The sequence below is a fragment of the Benincasa hispida genome, chromosome 5, assembly GCF_027475165.1.
Source record: "Benincasa hispida cultivar pf3 chromosome 5, pf3_genome.v1.1, whole genome shotgun sequence".
Taxonomy (NCBI): Eukaryota; Viridiplantae; Streptophyta; class Magnoliopsida; order Cucurbitales; family Cucurbitaceae; genus Benincasa; species Benincasa hispida.
The window spans coordinates 69,039,232-69,051,922 of record NC_143482.1 but is presented as its reverse complement, the minus strand read 5'-3'; the positions used below and the strand labels follow the sequence as shown (position 1 = coordinate 69,051,922).

The window sequence follows — 12,691 nt, the reverse complement described above, 5'->3', positions numbered from 1 at the left end:
AAAGTCAATTAGGTTTTGCTTTTTATTTAAAAAAAAAAAAAAGAAGAGAAAACCTTCTTTTAATTTGTTTAAACCCTCCTTCTCCCTCTAATGCTCGATTTTCTTCGCAATCCACGACGCCACCCACCTCCGTCGACCAGCTCGCGCCGCCAGCTGTCGTTCTCTCCGTGAAGCCCTCGCGTCGCCGTCGTGTTCTTCTTCGGTCAGTAGTTGGGACGCCGGTAAGGAACCTTTGACGTCTCTCTCTCTCTCTCTCTCTCTCATCTTCCTGTTTGCAGCTCCGCCCAACAGCTCACACCACCGCCGGCGTCATGCCCGTTGCCGCCGCCACCAGCGGACCATCGCCTGAATGGCATGCCTATGGACGAAGGAAAAAGAAGAAACAAACTAACTTGTAGTTTGGTCGATTTACTTGTTGCAATTGAAATGCTGTATTTGGAATGATTCTAACTATTCCTATCAATTAAAATAAAACCCAACAAAGTAGAATGGACGAACAAAATAGAAAGGTAACCGGGAGATTTGAGTTCGACCGAATGGGGTGCATTGTTATTGGGAGGCGTTTGCATATGAATTGGTATAGAATGGCGTTTGCATACGAACTGGCTTAGCATAAATAAAAATACCGTAAAATCTGACCTATTTGGACCGAATTTTCTTTTTGGAATTTTTTTCTCTTTAAAAAAAAAAAAAAAAAATCAAAACTGATTTCAAATTTCTTGCCTCTTTTCTGATCCAAACATGTGAACTGAATTGAAATCCTTCCAAATTCAGGAATTCCAAACAGGGTTAATCTCTCACCACTCCAAGGCGGCTTTCATTCTGCCTTGGCTATGGGGAGGAAACGTAATAACGAGAAACACAAGGTAATTCTACCGCCGGAGCTTCCACCAGAGGTCACCGAGGAAGAAATTGAGGTCTCCGATGAGGACTTGGAGTTTGTTAAGGAGAATCAAGACTATGCCGTCTCTGTTTCCCGTCTAGACACTAAATCCATAACCAAGTTCGTATTCAATCTCAATAAGCTACTTTTGGAATAGTGTTTTCTTATTGGCTCCTTCCAAGAGAGTGAAAAATGGAAATTAGAGTTTCTGTGCTCCTTAGGACATCCGCTAAGAAGATTACTTAGGTGCTCTAAATTATCTATTGAACACTTCAATTTATTGTTTCCGAAGGCATGTTACGCGTGTTGCTAATGTTGAAGAAGATGCTTTGGAGGTTTTATACGAGAAGCGTCTGCGGAAGAAGCCAGTGGAGAAACAGGAGGAGGAAAATAAGCTCCAAGTTGATCGCGTGGATGCTCTTCCTGTCAAAACACTTGATGGGAAACTCTACTACCGAACATGTATAGCTTACTTGTCTCCTTTGTCTCTTTCTACTGCTTGCTTCATTTAGTATATTCACTCTCTTCCTACATACTTGATGCAGCAAAACTATCCGATGCACCTGAAAATGGTGGGAATGAAGAGGCAACAGAAGAGGACCAGGTAGATAATGGTGTATTGAAGTTAACTAAAGCAGAAAGGAGGGCAAAGCAAAAGAAAATTAAGAAGATTGCCAAGAAACAAGAGGATGTAACTCAAGCTGAAGAAGTTCAACCAACTTCACAAGCTGCAGTTTTGGTATTCTTCCACAATTTCACTTTCCTTCTTCTTTATAGCACCGTCCCATGAAATGGTGTTAGTTGTTTTTGTTATGAAAAAGAGGTGGAAATTAACTGAACTTGTTGGGTTTGTCATGCTGTCTATCATGTAGTCATGTAGTTTTTGTAGAAGCAGACACAAGAACCCTTGGTTTCTGCCTGCTTTTCCTATAGGCTCTTAATTCAGTAGGAAAATGTTCGTATAACATCCTATTCCTGGGTCTGTTTTAAACTGAAAACCAACTTTTACTAAGTTGAAATAAACAAAAGTAGCCACAAAAAACCATGACCGCACCAAACACATAGCTACTGATAAATAATCATTTAGACGGAGCCACAATTGCTAGTAATGAAAAATAAACGGAAGTTCCTATGAGAATAGTAATAAGTAGCTCTAGACTTGATCAGGGGGATATCCTTACCAACGAATTCCATCTATCATTTGATATTTTAATAGACTAGTTTATGTCCTCTTCAGATTGAACATTACAGTTTCTTTAATTTTCTTTCTGTTCTTGAAGGACAAAATGTTGTATCAGTATTTGTTGCACTAGCAATTAGGAGCAACCGTGTAGGATTCATGTACACTGGTTAATGTGCTGGTTTCGTATGAGTTTTCCTTTCAATAGTTATATGTTTGATCGTTGCATTTGTCATTAATCTCCTTCTAGACCTCAAAACTACTTTCTTGATCTCATATGTTTGTTTTGTTAAATATTTCTCTGTGTAGGCCGAAGTGGTAGAAGATCTTACTGCTGAAAAGACATTTGAAAGTAAGAAGCAGAAACTTGCGGAGCTTGGCATTGCGTTGCTGGCAGACCCAAATTCCAATATTAAATCTCTGAAGGAGATGCTGCAGATTGCTAAGGATAATGATCAAGCAATCGTGAAACTTGGACTTCTATCATTGTTGGCTGTTTTTAAAGACATTATACCCGGGTTTGATGTTGATTCTTATTCGTCTTCTTCTTTTTAATAGCACATAATATATATGTTTTGATTGTCTTAGTTGCATTGTTTGCTTTTTATATTTTTTAATTATTATTTTTTATTATTTTCTGTAATGAAGAAGGAAAAATCATCTAATTTCATTCCATGCTAATAAGTTATTCCGTAATGATACATCATTATAATGAATAACATAATATTAATTATAGGTAGACAATTAAAATTTTAACTTATATAGTGTCACATTTGTTTATTATTTTGATTCTAAATTTTTTAATTATAAAATTTGTATATTTTTATACTCTGTTATGGAATGCATATACAGTTATCGGATTCGGCTTCCAACAGAAAAGGAGCTAGAAATTAAAGTGTCCAAGGATGTCAAGAAAATGCGGTACTATGAGTCTTCTCTTCTTACTGTTTATAAGGTTTGTGCTCCGATTTATTTCATCTTTCCATGGAGTATTGTCTTCTAATGGTGCTGGAAATTGGAAATATTCAGTAGAACACTTTCTGAAATCAAAATCAGTGAAAATGTTTACAACTCTACCTTGCTTGACTCAATTAAGTCATTTGGTTCACTTTTGGCGTGTGATTAGATCACTGTATGATATTATTTCTGAAGTGCACCTTTTTGACTGTAAGATGGTTTCCTTTTAGGTATTTTTAATCTTACTTTTGCCATCTGTTAATATTTGCAGGGATACCTGCAGAAGCTGATGTCATTAGAAAAATTGCCGTCATTTCAGCATGTTGTTATTCGCTGTATATGTACATTGCTTGATGCAGTTCCCCACTTCAACTTTCGAGAGACATTGTTAGGTGTCGTTGTTAAAAACATAAGCTCCCCTGATGATGTTGTAAGGTTAGCCTTTAAAGCAGCTGTTCTCTTGTCTGAGTTTTTTCTTCCTTCTCATGCATCAATATTGAGCAAGAAGTTGTATATTCATTCCAGCATCAACTGTTTTAAATCTTTTACTTTTCACATCATAACGGTTCATTTCTTCTTGAAATTGTAAACTTGTGCGTTCTTAGTTTGAACATCTTTTCTGTTCTTGAGTTCTGATAATCTACATTGTGTGTTCTTATCCTTGGCTATATTGGGATACAGGGTCTTGTTTTATTTTTTTGTTTTGTTTTCTTTTAATTTTTTTCTCTCCCTAGGACATGCTTTAACCTTTATGTTCTATTGATATTTGTGGATTGACAGAAAACTTTGTTGTGGTGCTATTAAATCTTTATTTATCAATGGGGGAAAGCATGGCGGTGAAGCGACCATGGAGGCTGTCCGGTTGATTGCTGATCATGTGAAATCTCACGACTGCCAATTGCATCCTGATTCCATCGAGGTTTGAATTCTCATTCTTGCACCTTTTTCTGGAAGCACGTGAAGCCCATGCTTTCTTATAGAAGTTTATGCATTGATAAGAACACATTGAAGCCAAATTATTACTGCTCATGTAATTGTTAGAAAAAGTAATATATATTACTGTATTTTCAAAATGTAGACATCCACTTCTTAGATCTCCCTTTCTCTTAGGCTATTTTATTTATTTATTTAAATTTATTATTATTATTATTTTTGTTTTAATGTATTGTGACTCATGGTGATCCATTTTATGCAATTTCACTTTCTTTTTTTCTTTAAAAAATTTATATTAAAACTTCTTCCTCATACCACCTCATTGCATATGTTCACCTACTCAAGAAAGGGAAAATTATCCACCTGCTCGAGAGAAGGGAAAATTAGATAGTTTCTCCAAGAGATGGTCTTGAGGCTACCTTTACAGATTTCACTTTTGAAGCATTGATTAAATTCTGTGTGTGCATGATATGGCCATGAAATATGGAGTTCTGTTTCTTGTAGTAACTTCTAAAGTTTATGGCACACTGCACCTGAAGAAAGACTAAATGGAAGATGCTTCAATCAAGGTTGGGATGACATAAGTTAAATTAGCTGTGGCTCAGCTACAATTTGGGTCCGTTGTCGTCAATGTCTTTCATAGATGAACTTATATAGATAGATGGAATTATGTCTGGTTTGATTACACAAGGATCAAATGTGCTTGACAACACCACCTACCATGAGTAGTTGCCGGATGTTAAATTATTTTAAAATTTCAATTGTCATTGCAAGGCACGCACGCAGATATTTGTTGTTGAAATGAAACTTTGAACTGCAGTTTTCATTTATTTTTGTTTAGCCTTTCCCACTCAAAGTTCCCTGTTTGCAACTTCTACCAGCCTTTTGTACATCTAACATTTGACGAGGACCTGAGAAAAGCAGAAAAGCAAGACGAGCATAGTAAAGTAAAGAACAAAAAACACAGGAAAGTAAAGAATCGTGAGGAATCAAGTCATTTGCAAGGGAATGATGGCAATGATGGAAGACAGAGTATGAGGACGAAGTTTACCGAAGAGGTATTATTGTTACCTATTATTCCACCACGCCGCCCCCCGCCCCTTTCTCTTTTGTTTTGGTATCTTTTTAGTTGGTAATTGATGAATGTTTGTGATGTTTCTTATAGGTTGCTGCTGATTACAGGGCTGCTTCTCTTGCTCCAGATGTAATGAAGCAAAGAGAGATGCAGTCTGATACACTTTCTGCCATGTTTGAAACATATTTCCGAATTTTAAGGCATACAATGCAGTCATTAACTGCTAGGTAAGTTATTATTGTATAAAGGGTGGACGTTGTTTGTGTTTTCTTTGAACAATTCAGTCTTTCAGAAAAATTGCCAAGTACTTTGATGTGCTTGTGCATGTACGAGAGGGAACAAGATTGCATGAAACCTATTTTAATATTCATTTAACTATACTTCAGTTTAACTAAAATAATTATTAATCATTTAATGCATCTATATCGGAACTTTTTGTTTTTGAGCTGAACAAAAATTTTCAATTACTCAAAACATGGATAAAAATAGGTGTTCTATTTTTTCTGATAAAGGATACAGAACTCAACAAGAGCAAACCAAACCATTTGTTTGTTTCAGTTCAGCTCCTTTTTCTTAAGCTTAATGCTAACAGGAAACTGATTTTAAAAGTTCGATTGATTATTATTTGCCCCAGTAGGGTGGCTCCCTCGAGTCTTTGGCTGGAGGTTGGTGTAGGGACCCTGGTCTGCTTGAACTGTCTTAAGTTTGAAATTTTAAATTAGACCACAGACATCTTGATTAATGAAAGCTTTGGTATATTCGTGTTTTTTGTGTTCATGAATTTCAATTGTTTTCCATTGCACTTTTCATCTTCCGCAACTCAGACTGCTGAACCATGCATCTTTCATTTATTATGAAGGCCTGAAGCAAGTAGTACTCCATCTACTACTAGCCCATCTGGATCCCATCCTCTGCTTGCTCCATGTTTGAATGGGTTGGGAAAATTCTCGCATCTCATTGATATAGATTTCATGGGAGATCTTATGAATTATTTGAAAAGGCTTGCTTCTGGTGGTGACAATTCTTCTGAGAAACAGTCACAATGTTTGACTGTGTCTGAGCGTCTTCAGTGTTGCATCGTGGCATTTAAAGTAATGAGGAAAAACCTTGATGCTTTGAATGTTGATCTTCAGGACTTCTTTGTCCAGCTATACAATATTGTACTCGAGTACAGGCCTGGGAGGTTAGTGTCGAACTCTAAAATAAAATGCTAAATTTGTTGATGATTTTCTCAAAGCAAGCCTCGTTAATGCATTTGTTTTCCTCCAAGGATTTGTTTTGATATTTATGATCTTGATTACAACAAGTTCTCTGATAACCTAATCTTCTGAAAATTCTCTGATATTCTACTGGGATTCATCATTAAGGCATCCAATCGTTATATGAACCCGGATGAAACTACTATCCTTATGCATTAATGCTTTCAACTGTTCAAGAATTCTCAGACATTACTTGCTTATTCGCATGTAAACTACAACAAATTTGATTATACTTTTAAGGCCAAGTCCATTTATGTCCAGTCTGGTGGACCTTGCCCTGGGGTCCTTGTTATGAAACAATTTTAATTCCCTGTTCCCTGGATATCATGTAAGGGTGGGCCTTAGTATTAATGTTTATAGTTTCTACTTCTTATCTGCTATCTTTTTTTGTTTTATTTTTATTATTTTTCGAATGGGTAACATTCAAGTGTCACTCACAGAGATCAAGGTGGATTGTTAGCTGAAGCATTGAAGATAATGTTGTGCGATGATAGACAGCATGACATGCAAAAGGCAGCTGCATTTATTAAGCGTTTGGCTACTTTCGCATTATGCTTTGGATCTGCAGAGTCGCTGGCAGGTATACTAAGAAGCTTATGAATTCCTTTTTATTATTTAAAACATTATAATGATTTTTATTAACCTCGGATATGTATGTCTATTTACAGCCTTGGTCACCGTAAGGCATCTTCTTCAGAAAAATGTCAAGTGCCGCAACCTTTTGGAAAACGATGCTGGTGGAGGTTCAGTATCTGGCTCTATTGCGGTAATATTATAACTATTGAGATATATGATAACTTTTTGTAACACCAACCTTTCTATGATGAAACTTGCATTGTGCTGCTCAAGTTTGCATGATTATATCTCTCCCCCATATATCATGAACATGAGGGAAAAAAAACCACCAAAGAACGTAGCATTTCTGTCAAACCTGTTTGGAACAACATTTTAAGATCTTAGAAAAGTATTTTTAATTTGGGAAATTTACCTTCTTAGTCCTCGAGTTTTAAAGAATATGTGCGTTTGGCTCCCAAGTTTTCAAAACATACCTTTTTAGTCTTCGAGTTTTTTTAGAATAGGTTTATTTGGTCCCTAAGTTTTCAAAATGTAGCTATGTAGTCCACGAGTTTTTAAAAATAAGTTTAAAAGGTCTGTACATTATTTTTTTTATTATTTTAAATTAGAAATTAAATTACATATTTTTATACTTCAAAATTTCATATACCTATATGAAATGAAAATAAAAAATAGTATGGATTCTTTAAACCTATTCTTAAGAAAAAAAAAAAAAAAAAGTCGAAAAAGGTACATTTTGAAAACTCGGGGACCAAATGCACCAATTCTAAAAAAACTCAAGGACTAAAAAGATATATTTTGAAAACTTAGAAGAAGCACACCTATTCTTCATAATTCTAGAACTAAAAAGTAGTTTGCGCTTTTAATTTTTAAGCACTTAAAAATTCATTGGAAATAGACTTACAGGCCTTTGATATAATTTACATGTAATGATTTGGTACGAGGCCACAGAAAACAGTATTCTTCCCATCACGACCCCACTGAAAGGAGGAATGAGATGAACTAATTTTTACTAACTTGATATGCAGAAATATCAGCCATATGCCTCTGATCCAAATTTGAGTGGCGCTCTTGCTTCTGTCCTTTGGGAACTTGATCTTCTGTGGAAGCATTATCATCCAGCTGTCTCAACGATGGCTTCTAGCATATCAACCATGACTAGTGCTCAAAATCAAGTATATATATCCACTGTTTCTCCCCAACAAGCATTCAAAGACTTGTCGTTGGAACAGGAGTCTTTCAAACCACAATTTAACGCCCGAAAAGTTAACAAGAGGAAAAGAGCTACTGAATCTTCCCAGTCCACTCTCGATACGTGCAGTGCCATCGATGAAAATGAAGTGAAGGAGAAACTCTCAACAAGATTCTTTCTTCTCCGGGACATCAAAGACAATGAAAGGTTGAGGGCTGAATTAGACCGCACTACTTTGTCTTTGCAGCTATATGAAGAATACAAAAGGCAAAAGAGAAAAACTAAAAGGTCTAGGAATGTTTAGTTTAATTTTATGGAAGTTATTTTTACCGTCCAAAAATTTTTGATAGTTTTTGTAGTCTCATTTTCTGACAATTAAGTCGAGAGAAAACATAGGGCGGTTGGTTCTGAAAGCAGAAAGTTCCATAAATCTCACACACGCAAGAAACAATCATTGGAGCTTCAGTTTGAGCTGCTGAAGAATGAAGAACTTGACTTACCTATGATTATTTGGAATTGTATTTCATAAATTATTATCATTACTTTTTCTTTTCTAGTACAACAAAGTCGAGATATGAAGATTTGAACGTTTAGATATCGGGTTGGTGCTCATACTTAATCTATTTAATTATAATAGGGGTGATATACTGTTGGGTCCTTGTAGATGACAACCAATAAAAAATAAGAGTCGTCAAGGAATAGATTTTTTTTTATTTTTGGAAAGAAGAGTCGTCAGAGTTTTATATAGCATGGAGTCTTCAAATGATTTGTCTCCAGGCAAACGCACAACTCAATAAATAGATCGTCTAACCAACAACAATGTCAATCAATTCTCAACTTTAATTTTAATTATAATATTGAACATTTTTTCCCTTTGAAAAAAAAAATCATAAATCTATAAATAAATGAAAGAAAATAAATGTAAGGCATGTGAGTCTCTTCAGAATCCACATGGGGCTTCTCTGTAGTATCTGCCTCTTCTCTCGGATCTTGGAAGATTGTTTCACTGTTTAAGTATTAAGATTTTCCTCAGCATAAATACCTTCAGTTTCTCGAAATCGATGAACCCAAAATACATTCATTTTTTTTAATTTCTCAAAAAAGAAAAAATTGCATTAATTTCTTTTAGTGCATATGAAGCTAAAAGGCAAAGGAATTTAGATACAAATAACTATTACCTATGACGGGTGTCTTCCATCCAAACGCCTAAAATGTTCGTATACCTTAACATGATTTGCCAAATAATGAGTAACAAAGTTACCAGTCTTTGTGCTAAAATGATACTACGAACAAATCCTCCCATTTCTTGTGCTTGAATGTGGTCAACAAAAATTTAGATATAATGCTCCAATTCTAGTATTCGGAATTTAGATTCAGCACCTAGTGGCTTCGACATTCCCTGCAACTTAGACAGCATACTTCTAAGAGTGAGTGATCTTTGCTTATTCATAAACTCGGGGTTTACATTAAACCTCATTCTATAAAAGGTCCAAATCCTCCAAGTTTCAAAATAATCAAGAATCCTGTTTTAGTCCATAAAGAATTGGTTTTTTTTTTATAGCGTTTAGACGATAATAATGATGAACGAATATTGAGAAACTAAGTAAAAGAAGAGACGAGAAAAAAACGAAACCATAGTACACCCACCATGTGATATAACAGCGCAAATCAAGGGATTTCACTTTCAAACTATTATAAATAAGTATCCGTCATCTTATTGGCAGTTTTTTTTCCTCATTATAATTTCAACATATAATATTTTGGCATATGAATTATATATATTTTATAATCCACTTTGGTGGCTTCCAATCATTTCTCTCTTTCTCTCTCTTAATTCCCTTTGCTTGTAACGTGACTTGTTTGGAACCTAAGCACGCTTACATTATTTCTGCCCCTAATAATGCCCTTACTATACATTATTTTTTCTTACAATAGATGTGACTTCTCATCCAATTAATTCATTTTCCTTATTCTTTTGCTTATTCTTTAATCCATCATATTTAATAAATACTTGTATTTGTGATTATGTGTGAATGCAGAGAATAATATGCAAGGTTTTTTTCCTAAAAAAAATTCTTAATATTGACCTCAATTAATCATTATATATACACATATTACAAGTTGTTATATTCTTGATAAATTTATATGTATGTGTGTGAATGCTTAGCATATAATATAAATATAGATGACTATCTTTGAATTATATATAATAAACACATCCTATAGTTTTGACCCATTAAAGCTTTCACTGAAATTAAACAAATACTAGATACGATCAAATGAATGAAGCCATATGCTTGGCTCTTTGATTAACATATGGGTTCATAAACAATAAGTGGTGATTGGGCCTAATTTGGGCATGTTGTATGATTAAAACATATGACATTAATAATATAAGCTCTATGATTATTCATATCATGTGATAACTGAAATTAAACTACATTGGCAATGTATCCATCTTCTCTCTAACTAACATATGATGAGAAAAAAATAATAATAAAAACCTTATCTTAATTAAGGAAATCCACATTCTGATGAAGGATGGGAAAATGTGGCTAATAATATTCGATGTAATGAAATTAATCATAATTCTAAGTATGAAAAGATAACCTTCAATGATTATAATTATTAGAAGTAAGAAAACAAGAGAGAGAGAAAAAAAAAAAAAAAAAAAAAGCACTATTGTTGCTAATTGGGTCAGACTAAGAATTTAAAACGTTTAGAGTCAACTCTAAGAACATGAGTTGTATTAGTAGAAAAAATGTGAAGAAGCTAAGATTTAGATAATTACTTAGTTGTTAATCCCAATTACATGGCTGAATTTGAATCTGACACGCTGGATTCGAGAAACTGATTATTATTTAATTTATATATCATACCACATTAAACCCTCCTGAAATTAATACATCAAAGTCCCAAATTAAAAAATATATTTAATAATTGATTAAATAGAGAGAGAGAGAAATATATATATATATATATATAAAAAAAATCAATGTTCCATGTGATGGGTGCTATTGGAGAGTGTATATGAGTTTTGGGATCACATTTGTCCAATGAATGGCAAAGGGAAATTGTGGATATATATTGCTTATCTTTATTGGATGAAGAATTGAATTACTAATAATTATGGGTATAATTTTACAGATTGGGCCATTAGATGCATTAATGATTAAGTTTAGCACAATAATTACAATTAGAAGATGCATAATATATATTTTTGTTTTGTTTTGTTTTGAAATATTAAAAAAAAAAGTGAGATGGGCGATCAAACCACCACTCAAAAACATATTGAAAAGGACGATCCTCCGTCCCACCACAAAAATAATTTATATATATATATATAATTTATTTATCTTTAATAATTTTGGAAATAAAAATTGGTGAAGAAAAGAGATTCTTATGTCTCAATATTAGTGATTTAGGAGTAATACATTTCTTTCTTCTTTAATCTTTTTCTGTTCAAGTCATTAAAGTTGACACATAAAACGACATTTTTCAACTCACACCAACAATAATTGTGATTACCAAGATTCTCATTTCTTTTCTTATACCAACCATTTTTTTTTTTTTAAATACTTCTAATTCCTCTAATTACATCACAACAATATCAAGCTATAAGGACGTTTGTGGATTGGGTTGAATTGAATTGAAAGATTTTTTAAACGTAATCCAATTGTTCGGTTTATTAATTTTTTAAACCCAAATAACCTATATTAAAAAATGAACCAACCCAATCCAACCATGAAACATTCGAGTTGGGCTGGTTCGGGTTAACCAGGTTATTTATTTAGATTTATGTTATAAAACGAAGTAAGATGTTAATATGGAAAAAAATTGATTTTAATTATTTTCATATATTGAATTAATATTTAAACATAATTTCAATTTATCTAATGAATTTTTCTTTCCAAAATGCTAAAAAAAACTATTTTTAAGTGTTATTGGAGAATAAATTATCAAAAAAAATTTAAAACAAATATATGTATATACAATTGGATCATAAGTTAAGAAAAATATTAAAGTTAACCATAAGTTCGTGTTGGTTCCATGAACCAATCCAATCCACAAAATTTTCGTTTATTTGAATCCAACCCAATCTTGATAACCCGAATCCAAACCGCATGGGTTGAGTTAGGTTGATCGGGTCATCGAATTTTTTGAACACCTCTATCAAGTTATTTAAAGCATTTTTTTTTTCTATTTTAACTCAACAAATGTTGGAATGAAAATTGCTTGATATATTTATGAGGATGGGTCTCCAAAATTTGACTAAACTCAAGCTCGTAACTCATCTACTGAATTAAATTGAGATGGACAGATATGTAAATGAAATAGAAATTATGATTATATTGGTTAAGATACTAATCATATATTAAGTGAATAAAGGCTTGCATAGTAATAGTGGTAGGTGAAAGGTGATCTGGCATGATTAAGTGAATTTTGCCACTACAGCTAATAAATACCAAATCCTTATAGACTTATGATTTCATGATGCGTTTGCAAATATCATTTTCTATTAATAAATTAGGTCATATTTAACATTAATTACATTTTATCGTCTTAACTCATCATAATGAAAAATTTAGAAACATAATATTCTTTTAGATTCTGATGACAAATAATTCATAAAAGG

General features: G+C 33.4%; 1 protein-coding gene across 1 annotated transcript; it reads left to right on the top strand.

Annotated features, from left to right (window-relative positions):
• LOC120078206 (binding protein) lies at nucleotides 1–8,652 on the top strand. Its single transcript, XM_039032432.2, has 14 exons — nucleotides 1–221; nucleotides 775–1,003; nucleotides 1,176–1,345; nucleotides 1,429–1,622; nucleotides 2,373–2,581; nucleotides 2,916–3,018; nucleotides 3,292–3,455; nucleotides 3,801–3,939; nucleotides 4,835–5,011; nucleotides 5,119–5,255; nucleotides 5,888–6,211; nucleotides 6,728–6,867; nucleotides 6,956–7,053; nucleotides 7,892–8,652. Exons 2-14 carry the CDS (start codon nucleotides 834–836, stop codon nucleotides 8,357–8,359), a joined length of 2,493 nt encoding a protein of 830 aa, XP_038888360.1. The 5' UTR covers nucleotides 1–221; nucleotides 775–833; the 3' UTR covers nucleotides 8,360–8,652.
• The last annotated feature ends 4,039 nt before the right edge of the window (nucleotides 8,653–12,691 follow it).

What these genes read in the sequence shown, in the direction of transcription:
- LOC120078206 (XM_039032432.2), top strand. Translation starts at nt 834, where the DNA reads ATGGGGAGGAAACGTAATAACGAGAAACACAAGGTAATTCTACCGCCG. An exon ending in GGACGAAGTTTACCGAAGAG is followed by an intron (nt 5,012 to 5,118) that starts GTATTATTGTTA and finishes TGTTTCTTATAG; the next exon opens with GTTGCTGCTGATTACAGGGC. An exon ending in ATGCAGTCATTAACTGCTAG is followed by an intron (nt 5,256 to 5,887) that starts GTAAGTTATTAT and finishes TTTATTATGAAG; the next exon opens with GCCTGAAGCAAGTAGTACTC.